Source organism: Thamnophis sirtalis, unplaced genomic scaffold (assembly GCF_051295495.1).
Source record: "Thamnophis sirtalis isolate CommonGarterSnake01/CBP01778 unplaced genomic scaffold, rThaSir2_p1.2 scaffold_5, whole genome shotgun sequence".
Lineage (NCBI taxonomy): Eukaryota > Metazoa > Chordata > Lepidosauria > Squamata > Natricidae > Thamnophis > Thamnophis sirtalis.
This window is the reverse complement of record NW_028261385.1, coordinates 119,364,034-119,378,326: the sequence shown is the minus strand read 5'-3', so window position 1 is coordinate 119,378,326 and position 14,293 is coordinate 119,364,034. Positions and strand designations below refer to the sequence as shown.

General features: G+C 36.6%; 2 protein-coding genes across 4 annotated transcripts in view; one reads left to right on the top strand and one right to left on the bottom strand.

Annotated features, from left to right (window-relative positions):
• PAQR8 (progestin and adipoQ receptor family member 8) overlaps positions 1 to 3,081 on the top strand; it is a 37,379-nt gene extending 34,298 nt beyond the window's left edge. For all 3 annotated transcript variants that reach the window (XM_087716756.1, XM_014053971.2, XM_014053972.2), the window contains 2 exons: positions 510 to 723; positions 2,943 to 3,081. In XM_087716756.1, the coding sequence (XP_087572882.1) occupies positions 510 to 723; positions 2,943 to 3,014 (286 nt within the window). In that variant the 3' untranslated portion in view covers positions 3,015 to 3,081. The remainder of the gene's footprint in view (positions 1 to 509; positions 724 to 2,942) is intronic.
• Positions 3,082 to 8,627: 5,546 nt separating this feature from the next.
• TRAM2 (translocation associated membrane protein 2) overlaps positions 8,628 to 14,293 on the bottom strand; it is a 31,941-nt gene continuing 26,275 nt past the window's right edge. Inside the window, exons 7-11 of the mRNA XM_014053978.2 lie at positions 13,995 to 14,065; positions 12,372 to 12,476; positions 11,745 to 11,888; positions 10,423 to 10,592; positions 8,628 to 9,259 (exon numbers count right to left, since the gene is read on the bottom strand). Coding sequence (XP_013909453.1) covers positions 9,186 to 9,259; positions 10,423 to 10,592; positions 11,745 to 11,888; positions 12,372 to 12,476; positions 13,995 to 14,065 — 564 coding nt within the window. The 3' untranslated portion in view covers positions 8,628 to 9,185. The remainder of the gene's footprint in view (positions 9,260 to 10,422; positions 10,593 to 11,744; positions 11,889 to 12,371; positions 12,477 to 13,994; positions 14,066 to 14,293) is intronic.

Here is a 14,293-nt window from a genome sequence, read left to right as displayed (position 1 = left end):
TCGCATGGAACGAGAAGTAACAGTTCTAGCAGAGAAAAATTGGAATTGAATTTTAATTTAAAAAGACACAGAAGAAAAGAATGGTAACTTACCTTGGCAGAGTAAAATCAAAATCTGTTGTTTAAAATCAGATAAATCTGTAACAGTTATATTGAAATGGTTTATGATTTGTTTTCAGCCACCTAATTAGTAGGCTGATTAAAAATTCAGTAGAGTGATCAGACTGCATTGCAAATTGGGGGGTATTCATTGTCAGTGTAAAATGTGCCTGCATTACTGTGATATAGAAGTAAATTTTGAGAATGGCTTTTCTTTTGAATGGCAGACGATAAATTTTGTCCATTTAGTTGTAAATCCTAATATCTCTGCAGGCCCCCAATACTATCCATAGAGAATGTACCTAATCATAGTTAGATTAAAACACAGGTGATTGATGATAATAAGAAGAATTTCAAGATGCTTGAGTCTTGAGGACATTTTATGACATCCTAGTTCTTTTTTCCCTCTAGGTTAGCTTCCAATGAGCCTGACCCACAGGAGCTAGCTGCATTATTGGAGCAGATTCAGGAACACATGAGGCGGCATAATTATCTGCCAGACAGCAGTATGCAGGAAGCTTTCCTTCAGCAAGATAAAGATGGCTCAGGGCTTCTAAACAAAGCAGAGTTCTTCACCCTTTGTGACCATTTTAAAATACCAACTGATGACCCAATTTTCCAAAAGGTAAAAAGTATGAGCTGGCAATCTGTTCTAACTGTAAGCCAAGGCTTATCAACAGTGAGAACAATGATAGAAATGTTCAAAAGGAGGTTTAGGCTTTTGAATTTGGAAATGCAGGTAACGGGGTATTAATAGTGTATGGGGATACTGGTACATCTGTTCCTTCCGTAATTCTACCAATATGACTAAGAGACTGGGATCAATCTAAAATCACTGTGGCTATACATTTGCTTTAATTTCTTTCTTTATAGTACCGATAAAAAGATAATTGTGGCATAACACAGAGTAGAATACAGAATAACAGAGTTGGAAGGGACCTTGGTGGTCTTCTAGTCCAATTCCCTGCCCAAGCCGGAGACCCTATAGCATTGTGGACAAATGGCTGTCTGATCTTTTCTTAAAAACCTTCCCTGTTAAATGTTATATGCTCCTATATCATGGAGTTACAATATGGAATGTATCTTTATATAGAGATTTCTTGTCAATTCATGTTGTAATTAATAGAATTTTTTCTAATTTATCAAAGCAGTGGGAAGTTACTGCATATTTTCATGAGTGCCACTTGCCCAATTTTTGTTGGGATTTTAGGAGTGACAAATTTTAGAATTCCAGAGTGGTTTGTATTAGCCATTTTCTGAAATCCTTTTGTAAACTCATAATTTAAGTATTATTAAATGATATGCTATTGCAGTTACGGTAACTTGTGGCATTCCATGTTTTTAAAAATAGATTTGTCTTATTTGAGTCCCAGTACTGGTGATTTATTGTGTGATAATTGTCATTTGCAGCACTAATTATTTATCTAAAATGTTCCAAAGTCTTTCCCAGATTCTTACGTACAAATAGGCATGATGGCAGAATTTCATTGCTAACAATGTAGTTCTAAAACTTGACATCATGAGACCACGTTGTTTAGCAACAGCAATTCTCATCATTAACTAAATTATGTTGATCATCAGTCAAGGGCCCACACTAATCCAAGCCATTCCCATCTTGATCACTCTCAGCCCCAGGTCTCAGTTCTTTCAAGGTAAGGGACTCCCTACCACTTCTCCCAAATGCCTATTCCCCCAATCTCTGCCTTCTGGGTCAGCCTGTATTGTGGGGTGGCAAGCAGCTTCAGAACCTCATAGTTGTGGGACTACTTGCTATGTTGCAGCTCAGAGGCTGCAAGAAAGCGCTGAGCTGCAGCCACCTTGGGAAGCCACAGCCTGACCCAGCAATGTGATGCAAAGCCCCAGCTACCCCAAGAAGCTTCACCACCCCAGCTTAAGGGACCCTGCATTCAGAAGCTCCTGGTGCTGTAGCTAAACTTTGCTGTCTTCCTGCTGCTGACACATGCCTGGTCACTTGAGGCCTTCTTGCCCAGGTCTCGCAAGGATACTGCAACGTGTGACATTGGGAAAAGCCTCATGTGGCCATCAGCAACAACCTTGCAAAGGCCAGGCATGCTAGATCAACAGTGGGAGCAAGAATATGGTAAAGTTCAGCTAGGGTGGTGGAGCCCACAGTGGCTGGGGCTATGGAGAACAGGGAGTCAAAAAGGCAGAAATGGGGAAGATAGGTGGATGATGGATGTTAAAGTGTCCCTGCAGTTGTGTGGGTGGGCTGCTAAACCCCTGAATTTTGATCACGGGTTAGAGGGGGGCCCTGCAACAGCCATAACTTCAGAGACCTGATATATAATTATTATTTGCTCAGCACTGCTGCAACTTCAAACAGTCATTGAATAAATCATCATAACTCAAGGACAAGATTTAACTTAATGGTACATGTTCATTACAAATCCTATTGTTATTCCTTTTCATTTCAGTTTAAAAGAACATTGATTGTCCCTGATTTTTTCCCCACTTTAACAAGTATGCTTAAATATCAGATTGTATTTGAATAGCAGGGACTTTGTTTGGATTTTGTAGTAAGTAATAGATTTGAAAATGAAATTCTCTGAGTAAAATTGCATTATTTCTGTACTTGAAAGGCAGCCAATTGTTTCCTTCTCCCAATAGCTTATTATGCCTGTGTTTTCACATACCCCATCCAGCAATTAAAAAAAAATAGAAAAGGAAAGCCCCACTTTTATTTTGTTCTACTCTGAAGATTAAAATCAAAAATCTTACTACTGCAGATTAACTGTGCATGTTTAGGACATATGGCAATTTTTTTAAAAAATGAAAGTACAGCATTTGCAACTTTTCATTGGTTTCTCTCTCTCTTTTTTCCAGCTTATTAAGATGTGTTCTCATGGGGAAAATCAGATAAGATACCCTGACTTCCTCAAAGCTTTCCAGTGTTGATCAGTTCAAAACTAGCAGTTACCAGATGTACAAGATCAATTTCAATTAAAAACACTAATTATTGAAAGCTGCTCTGGTATTCCTTCCTTTTTCTACCATATATTCAATTTATAATTTTCCAGATTACTTGACAAAAACAGTCTATCACAGCTCTGATCCTTCTACTAGAGTGAGGGTGGTTATCTCTATGCATGCAATTATGGGTAGATCTTTATTTTATTACCTGGAAAGCAAATGGCATTTATATGATTCTGTGTCAATATAACTATCCTTTAGTCCTTTATGAACAATATGACTGTCTCCCACAATATATCCCAGCTGGTTCAGTCTGCCAGGGTTGGCATGCTCTGGGTTCCATCTTTCAGGTCTCTGGAAGTGTGCCTTTTCTGTAGCAGTGCCTGTGCTCTGGAATGCGGTTCCCCAAAGATTTGTATGACTCCCATACTACTGACTCCAAATGTGTGGCTTTTCACTGAGGTCTTCAGTGAGTGCAATTGACACACCTTTTCTTTCTTTGGTTCCATCCAGAATTGGGTTGTTACTTGTTTTAAAATGTTTCTAACAATTTGTAAACCATCCGGAATTGCTGAGAGTGGGGTGGCATGTAAATTTATTTTATTATTATAACAAATGCACAGGAAAGTTAAATCCCTTATCTTATGCCCCAGTGAAGTTGAAAACATGTATTACAAGAACCTTAGGATTCAGAACTTTCCATTTCCTAAAGTGGGAGGGGAAGACATTTAATGGCAGACTGTTGTTAATATGATTTCTTTCCTGTTGCCTGAAGCAAGTAAAATTATAAGCCTTCATTTAAGAAAGGATAAAACTTAGGTTTACATTTAAGAGCCAAGCAAGCTTTACACTTCCTCTGTCCAGAAATTTCTTCTTTGGGACTTCTTACAATCTCAGCATATCCCATAGGAGTTTCAAACATGTTCAAAGATTCTGATATTACTCAGCCAGGCAAGCAGGAAACCTGTAGCAATGAACACCAAGCTATTTAGGAACCATGCTTTCATAGTTCATGGCAAAGAATAAATTAGTAGTGAATAAACAATGGTACTTTTCATCATTCTATGCCTTTTTTATTTCAGAAAAATAGTTGTATCACAGATTGCTTTCATAAAAGCTCTTTAACAATAACAAAAAAATCATAAACAAATTGGATTTTCGAATGGTGGGAATAAAACGTTGAGAGGAAAAAAAATCCCCAAAAATTGTCCCTTCCCTCCCTGAAAACCAGGAGACAAAAAGATTAAATTTAAATATGTAAAATTAGGCTTAGATTTGGTCCATAATTAGAATTACTAATGGGAAAAAACCCAGCCATGTACACTTCTAATATAACATTTTCTGCTTTATACTGTCATTTGTAGAACAATTATAATACTTAATTTCTGAAGAAGGTCAACAAAACAAAGCCCTTAGAAACAACCCTGATGTAGCTGTGGTTTCAGGATAATAAAGATTTTTTTTTCCTTTCTGGAAGACACAAAATGTATAGAGGTAAACGGTTTTCCACTTAATAGTATCAGAAACAGAAGAAAAATCAACCATACTGACAGCAAATTATTTGCAACCTTCACAATGCATTTTACATAACATCTACAATTTGTTTAAAAAACAAAGTCTAAAAAAAATAAAAATTGTATGAGTAGGACATTTAATTATTTTGCTAGCTGCTTTATCACTTGGATACTTCAAAGAAAAGCAAACCATATACCATTTCCAAAATCACAAAGATTTACTACTTACTGAGCTTTGGAACCCTTAGTTAGATCTCGATATTATGCTACATATCTATAGATCCATCTAGGCCAGGGATAGGCAAATCTGTGCCCATTGCAACTTCTTGAACCCCGTTATGCTCTTTTTAAAAACAGTTTCAATTTAAAAAAAATTAATAAAATTGGAAATGTGGCATACTTTAAAGTGAAGCACCAGCCTCTAGCATTATCTGCAACCTTGAGATCCCACTGGGGTAACAAATAATATCTTGGGGCTAGTTCATCATTTGTTAAATGGGTATTTTGTGACTGACCATATCTAACTTTGATATTCATTCTGCAATGACACTCATTCTGCAAGCATGTTCAGCATATGTTCTCAAAATTCCAAACATACTTTAACCCAAAATATTTGCTTACCCTTGACCTAGAACAAGAAAGAAAGGAAAGGCACTATGAGGTTCTCTGCACTTAATCCTGTGTTAAAAGAAGAATAAGTCCCAGAGCTAATCATGTTGCCCACAACCCAAACAAATATAATTACATTATGGAGAACTACAATTCCAATTTCTTTCCCTCAAGATGAGATCACTCACAACAGATCATAAATTGATTCAACCTTTTTTGGGAAAGCAGAGTACAGAGGAACCAAGTAAGGCTCTTATTATTTAACTTAGAGTGACACTATGCTTACTCATACAAAGGCACCCTTAGGTTAAAATCCCATTTGTGCTGGTGGATTGTCTCTCTTTAGATCCACACACAATATCTACTGAGACAGCAATTTGAAGTAGACCATTAGTGTTGGAGATGAAAGGTAACTTCCGCTAAATTATTTTCACTTGTACTGTAACTCCAACATCTTTTATTTTGAGAAAGAAAGCATCCAAAAGTAAAAGGCAATTCTTCATAAAAAGTGGCACAAATTGGTGATGTCTTACGTATGTGTAACTTCTGCTTAGAATTGTAGTTTCAATGATCACATAGTTTTTTTAAACACCCCATTCCTAAATAATTACAAAGCTAAGCATAACATCTAATTCTAGCAACAGACGTTATGAAAGACGCTCAAAAGCAGTTGTTCAAAAAGTTTTAGAAATACAAGGACACATCCAAAATTAAAACCAAGAGCATCTAGTCTGCTATGGAAATGTTTGTGATATTATGGATTGTTTCGTATTACAAAAGAGATTCTTGCGTCTAGAATAGTTCCAACAATTACACTTGTCAAGCAACTACTTATGGTCAAAAAGACATAGAAATTGAAGCAAAGCATCCAGCAAAAGCTGCCCCCTTTTTGAATAGCTAAACTAGTGCATACAGTATAAATGAACTACAACAATACATATACAAAGAAAAATCAATATGAAAGATAAAAAGATTGGAAAGGCTATGTGATAATGTAAGGCACTTGCACAATGTACTTGCACAAAATTGAACCAATTTCATTGTATACATGATGTACAATGACAATAAAGGCTTTGAATATCACTACAATTGAAAACCTGGTGCTGGATGAAAGGAGTTAGATTAACTGGGTCAGGGTAAGGCCTGTTTGGAGGTTTTTCTTGCAGCTTTCTAGAACTAGTTCTTTGGGAAACCTAAGTCTTTTGACTGAGCTTAGTGCAAACTCAGAAAGCTCCATTTAACTAAGATCAGAATTAACAAAAACACAAGGAATTCCAATTTAGAACACTGATGTAAAGAATTGGTGTAAAAGAAAGCCTACAAATTGCACATATATTTTGTGGCTCCCAAAGCATTCCCCAAAAGATGCAAGCAAAATATTTGGCTAGATGTTTGTTTGTTTATTATTTTCATTTTGATAGCTTTGGGGGGAAACTAAAAAAAGTGCAGTGAATTCATTGTTTCCAGAGACTCAAAACACTTAAAAATTAGGGCAATTTTATTATACCCACAATTGCAAGATGACCATCAATATGCCACACAGGCTCAAGAGTGGTTCTTCTGGTGGTAGAAGCCATACATATCTGCTTTGCAATAGTGGTGGGTTTTCTGTTATGCTCAAGCAATAGAGCTATCACATTCATATATGCATGTAGGTTGACCCCCATATCTGACCTACTTAGCACCATCACTAACCCAGTTTACTCCTTCATTCCTGTATAAAAAAGGTACAGATGAGGTATATTTAGAACTCAATAAGAGCTAAGGAGTGACAGGCACAATATGGTATAGTCGATTTCAGCTCAGAAGGTCTCTGATCTGAACATTTCAAGATTTTGGTGGGAAGAAAAAAATAACTCTCTGTACAGTCTCAAGTAGTGCCAAGCAGCATTAAAGTCTGTTGCAAGAGAAGGATAAAAAGAGACATATGATTCTTCAGAGATACATATATTGTAAGCAGTTTATAAAGTCTTCTTCACCTCTTAAACTCCCCCAAAAGTTTACAGCAATATCCCTGACTCATGAAACTTATCACTACTCATTAATCATGCACTGCTGTCTGCTAAGACTGCAGCAATCCCTCTTAACAGTTGATCTAAATGCAAACCAGAGATGCTCTGGCAGGATGAAACTCATGGCTAATGTATTTGGTTTGGCAGGTCTTAACTTATGCAGACCTGCTTTAGACACAATAAAAGCATTCACAAAAAGGAGTAGTTGGGTCAAATCCTGGGACACCCAACTACTAAGTATGTATTCTATTGATTTCATTCAATCTATTAATGAAATAGATATTTCTATTCCAAATTATGGCAAAAGAGCATGGAAATCAAAAGATTCTTTGTATTATTTGAAAAGCAGAACAATATCGTAAGATGATCCAGTTACACTAGGGCTTAAAACAAGACATAGTCATGAAGCAACTCTGCCGAATAAAGTATGCTTAAACATACAGAAAGGAGAACAGAAGACACTTTTCATTAAAACAAAAAAACATTAAAGATGAACAAAGTAACTCTAAAAGTTTTGTGTGAACAACCCCAATTTTTTTGTAGGTGCCAAATAAACGTAACTAAAAGAAATGTAGGAATGGGTGGCTTCCGAGGTAGATTTCACTTTTTAATATCATCCACCAGCTTTACAAATTGTGCTCTCTCCTTTTGAGACATTATTCCTTCTCTCTCCTCTCCTATCTTTCATAACTGAACCTCATAGAACTTGCTAAGCAACTAGGAACTAAATTGCTTTCAATCTGAATAAAAACAATCTCTATAGTTTTAGAAATAAGAACACCAGGACAGGCATGAATTCAGAACCTATTAGATGCAACTTAGAAAAAGAGGTGCTTGGGAAAACAAATTACAGGTTGCAATTCTATACCACAATGAAATTGAATAAGCCTCTCTGAATTTGCTGGAATTTACTTCTGAGAAAATATGCATAGCAATACACTTCATAGACAATATTACTATTCTATGATTGGATGGTGTTAAACATGAATGATTCAAACAACAAGGCTACACTAGCACTTCCTTAAGAAGGTCAACAGATAAAATCTTCAACATGAAAGATATTATCCTCTTGTGAACATATCACCGCCTTCTCTTCTTCACTAGTAAAAATGCCCTGAGCTCCTTTTTAAATGAATGGAGAAGCTTCTCCCTTCCCTCAAGACCCTACAGGCTGAGACTTCCTAGGCTAATGAAGATGAAAATCATACTTCACACCTACTAAACTGACAGGACAAGTACATTCTCCTTTTTTAGGAAAATTCAATTGTTTCTAAGAAAACATTAATTCTGTTTTAGGACCAGAAGAGAAAGATAAGAAAGAGGACTATATCTGTTCCAGTCTTCAGAAGGTAGCTATAGCTACAAATGAAACTTTAACTTTGAAAACATCATGATAAATCACAAACAGATAAAAGTAATCATCTGTATCTTTCCATCATGTTTTTAAAACCTGACATATTTTACAAAGCTTACTGAATGTGTAACATAATTACAGAATTCAGATTAGAGGATGCTCTTTAAACAGGACTGAAACTGCATTTCTTTCAAAAACCTATGCTTGCAAGAATGCATTTTCTAGAGAAACAATCCCACAAATCTACTCTCAGAACCAAATTCCATCATTGGCTGAAGCTGTAATCTCTTCAAGCCAAAAAAACAGATGTAAGGAAGTGAAAAATGGTATGTTGGGAACAGGGTTCTAAAAAACAACAACACATTTCCTGGGGCATGAAAACAAGCAAAACTTTTTTTTTGAATTTCACAATACACAACAGGACAAGGAAAAGCTTTTGGTGTTCTTAAGCCTTCTGTCAAGGATGAAGGCCTTTTGGTTATTGCAAAAAGAGACAGAGACAGAAAGACATGAGGATGGGGGAGGAGAGAGAGCTTGTTCACTCTGGGCACATCACTTGAGGTGGAGCATTGTGAGAACAGAAGAGAGGAGGGTGCTTCTTATTTCCAGAGTCCTCATTCTTGCACCCCTGTCTCCTCAAACATCCCATGTCAGCTGTGCTTTGGCTCTACGGAGACTTGAGTTTCTTGTTCCGTGGTGAGGTACCATTTTCTGCCTTTACTACTCCATTTTCATGGTAACCTGTAATGGAGAGTGGGGAAAGGGATTAATAATGAGAAATTTGTATTAATAGATTGGTTTCTCTATCATGTTTATTGAAAGACACACAGTGGTAGCTGATAAGAAGCTTCCAGTTAGGTCATGGAGACACAGTCTTCAGAAATGTCATGTCACCTCATTCCACTGCAGATTTTTCCAATCTTGTGCTCCCCAAATGTGTAGGACTGAATTCGCTAGAATCTTCAGTTACTGAGTGAAATCACAATGAAAAAGGCTCCCTTACATAACCCATAACATAATAAAGTAGATAGAAGCAGCATCATAGGAAATATTTCTAGCATAGCAGGAGCATTGATGCCACTGCCAAAAAGCCAGAATAGGTCATTTATTTACATGCTTTAATTCAATAATATATTTGCATATTGATATGCATTATATTATTCATCACTGCCTTTAATATGTATAATAAAAGTAAATTAAACTACATTACATATTCATGGAACTAATTCTTTGAATGAAATGCACACACTTTGGTGCTGGGTGACTAGGTGCAAGTCACAGAAGGTCCATTGCTTAAAGGAGCCAAATCTCTGATATTTTTTTCCTATAAAGGAAACTTTGTTCTTGTAATTTTTCTTTTGTATTAAATACTTTTAGTAAAGTATTTAATTAAAAATCTACTTCCCAATTACTGTATTTTTTCGGACCATAAGACGCACTGGAGTATAAGACTCACCATGATTTTAAAGAGGTAAATTTTTAAAAAAGAAGTTTTTGCACTCTGCAGGTCTTTCAAGCACTCTGCACACCTCGTTTTTTGCAAAAAAAGAAGGGGCATGCAGAGCTTTGGGAAGCCTGTAGAGTGCTCTGGGGGCTGGGGGGGCAAAAATGGCCCATTTTTGCTCTTTTTTGCCCTCCCCAACCCTTAGGTGCACTTTGCAAGCCTCCCAAACTCTCTGCATGTCCATTTTTGCAAAGAGGGCAGGGTTTTGATAGGCCAAAAATGCTGTATTCAATGTATAAGACGCACCCAGATTTTCACCCTCTTTTTTGAGGGAAAAAGGTGTGTTGTATACTCTGATAAATACAGTAGTTATTTTAGCTCATCAACATTTAGCAACTGAACTGATTAATAAGAGGCATTCTGCGGTTTTAGAACATGGTCAATTGGGCCGGATGCTCACCAGATTCCCTTTTCATTGTCTTTACTTGCTGTTTAAAGTGGACAGTGGCTGGAACCCTTTTTCTAGTGTTCTGTTCATTCCAGTATTCACGCCAGCGTCGCAACTGGAAATGAATGAAGCGCCACATCATCCAGGCCTGTGAGAAACACACCAGAAGCAACACACCCATCCTAGGAGGAGGCAAGGCAAACATACAGTATTTGGAATAAGCACATTTGGATCTAATCTGTTCTAGGGTGAGAATCATCACCTGCATGCAATCACAGCTCCTTCAGTGGTAAACTACGGGGAACCTGGGGAGCCCTGGTCACTCTTCCTCAATGATCACTTGATCAGTCTTCTGTTAATTGAGAAAGAGGGAAGAGATGGCTCTTCCTCTGCTGTTAATGGCAGGAGCAAGTGACCCTGTTTAGCATTACAACTTCCCCAGGGAAACACCGGTAAGCATGGTCAGCAGGAGGGATGGTAAACCTTTACTGCAAAAATCAAGACCAATCCCACAAGTTATAGCAATTTAACTATCTCGGAAATGGTTTTCTTTTTGGAATGATTTAAGGTGAGAGAAATTGAGGTTGGCAAATCCCAAGAAGCCGGGTCCTCTCTGCAGTCTACTTGGATATTGGTAGGCAGGATTTTTGTTTTGCTCTGCAATTATGCACAAAATCTTTAAAATATGGTAGTTGTCTTTATTCAGATGCTTCATCACACAAGAAATTATTACTTTAAAATTGTTGTCATGAGTTCTATAATAATATCATTGTTATATATTATAGCTTTAAGCATTCTTCACATCCATTTTTTGTATGCAATAAAAATACAGGAATGTAACAAAATAGTGACCAATTAATGTTTATGATTAGTCAATCACAGAAGACTAGGCTGGGCTATGAGAGACTTCATGCCCACCACTTTCTAGTATGAGTTCCTTACATGCCTTCCTATTAATATTAATCCTGGTTAAGCATTGTATCAAAATTAATGCTACAAAGCAATTTTCCCCTAGCCAGGATTGCTTTGTCCATCAGTTTTAAAACAGTAGTGAAGAGGAGATTCCTCAACAAAGGCCAATCCCTACCAACAATGATGTCACTGTACTAATTAACAACATTAAAGCCATCAAGGCAAGAATTTTTACTAAAGAAATATGTACAGAAGAAGAAGCAATAATACTTTCCCCCAATCTATTTATCATGAGTAAGCAATGTGAATAATTGCATCTATTCTAAATGAAGAGAGAGATGAAATGACAATCCCTATTTTTTTCTAATCATCAAGGCCCCAAGCCATTTTTCTTCAGCATCCAGAACTCAGAAAAAACTTACCTGAAAAGCAAAGTGTTGAAGTTTCCTTTTTCAGGGTTAAATGCTTGGTTCTCCACTCGAGCCAGCCCAAAGCCAATGACCAGCACAGAAAGGGTGAGGGTGAAAAGTCGTGAGATGACGAAAACTACAGCCCATGCATTAAACCTTATGAAATAATTAAAAAAAAAGATTCTTGCATTAAAATGTGTCATATTTCACTTTATAGCAACTGTCACTATGTGCTGTTTGCTGGAAGATTATCAAAGGAATCCAACTTCTGCATTGGGAGATCTGACATGTCAATCACTAAGAATGCAGATCTCCCAGTAACATCGAAAGCTGAGATCAATCATCTCATTTTTGATAAACAGATTTGCATGAAATATTGAATGTTTGAGACAAAATAATTTGTCCACGTAATTCTTTATCCTCATAGAATGAAATCTATGGTTTTTCCTACTTAGTAGAAAAAGGAATTTTATTCCCAAGCTAATAAGCCATCACATTCAAGTTATGTTAGCCGTCGCTTTATTTTACCAGTAAAACATGATACAGCACATTAGATCCAGCTCCAGGATTACAAAAAGTTTACTGGTGAATTTTAAAAGGCTTGGCCACATTATCCAAAGTCCATCCAAGAGCACTTACAGTTTTTCATTGTTTTCATCTGTGAAATAAAAAAGGCGAGCCATGTGGAAGAGGAATTCAGCAACATACTGCAGCAGCAACAAGATTAGTCCCAGGCGTGTGAGGCTAGAAACAAGGAGGAAAAATGTTTCATGCTTGTTGAACTTTCTCCACAAAAACTCTATGAGTGAGCAAAACCAGGTATGGATGATGGACAGAAGTGTTAATAAATCGTATCTCATCCTTCCCTTACAAAGTCCATCAATGAATCCTGATGTGTTGTTGTTGTTGTTGTTATTAAAATTATTTTTAAAAACAAACATACACAAGCAAAACAATAATACAGAAAAACATCTTCCAGTTACATACAGTGTGTCGGTTGGTTACAAAACTTTTGTGCATCCTCTCCATAGTCCTCACAATTTATATAAAATCTCATATTATCAATCTAGTATATATGTATACATTATTATCATTATTGATCATTTATTTGACTATAACTATTCTTCCTTCATTTTATATGAGATATTCTAAATTTTGAATTAATTTATGTTTTAACAATTCATTACATCCTCCTAAATTCATCCAATAGTAATACATCTTTATATTATATTTGGTGTCAATCCATTATCCTTGTATTGCAAAATTCTCTATCATATTTCCTTTCCATATTTTTTGTCTAACCATTGATAAAATAAGTCCCATATCTTATAGAATTGTTTATCTTCTTGTTCTCTAATTTCAAATGTCAATTTGCTTATTTCGGCACATTCCATTATTTTTTGAATAACTTCTCCTGTGTTGGCATTTTCTCATTTTTCCAGTTTTTAGCAAATGCAATTCTAGCAGCTGTTAACACATTTACAATACCTGATGTGTTTTATTGAACACCTGCAACTCCTAAATGAAAATAATATGATATGTGCAATATGGACCAAAGCCTATGGCATTTGTTTCCAAAAATGCTTATATTTCAAAAATGTAAAAAAATCAGATTGGTCCAAAGTCACTCCAAGACAGCTTTTGTGCCTAAATTGGGATTGGAACTCATAGTCTTCCAGTTAACCTAGTGTATTAAGAAAAGTAACAGAAAACAGAATAGCAGAGTTGAAAGGGACCTTGGAGGTCTTTTAGTCCAACCCCCTGCCTAGGCAGGAAACCCTACACCACTTCAGACAAATGGTTATCCAACATCTTCTTAATAACTTCCAGTGTTGGAGCATTCACAACTTCTGGCGGCAAGCTGTTCCACTGATTAATTGTTCTGTCAGGAAATTTCTTCTTAGTTCTAGGTTGGTTCTCTCCTTGATTCCCATTACTTCTTGTCCTGCCCTCAGGTGCTTTGGAGAACAGTTTGAGTCCCTCTTCTTTGTGGCAGTCCCTGACATATTGAGACCAAAAGTGGATGCAGAATGCCAGGTATGGCCTTACCAAGGCATTATAAAGTGGTATTAACACTTCATGTGATCTTGATTCTATCCTTTTGTTTATACAGCCTAGAACTGTGTTGGCTTTTTTGGCAGCTGCTGCGCACTGCTGGCTCATATTTAAATGATTGTCCACTAGGACTCTAAGATCCTTCTCATAGTTACTACTATTGAGACAGGTACCACATATACTGTAAAAGTGCTCAGTAACACTTACTTTAAGAGATATGCTCCTGATATATGCACTAGATAAAGGGTAATGTATTGCAACTGACGTGGGATTTCTTCCTAGGAAATAAGGAAAAGTCAGTGTTAATTTGAAGAATACAGGGAACTGGTTGTATATATTTGCATTATCTTAAGTTGCTCCCAAGGCAACTGGGGATTAGAATCAGGATTATTTATAAGCATTATAAGGATCTATTTTCAAAACCTTCGGTTCAACCTGATTCTGTGAGTTATCATGGTAACCTTATAGCTGAGTGGAGGAGAATGATTCTGTCTGGCAGTCTGTTT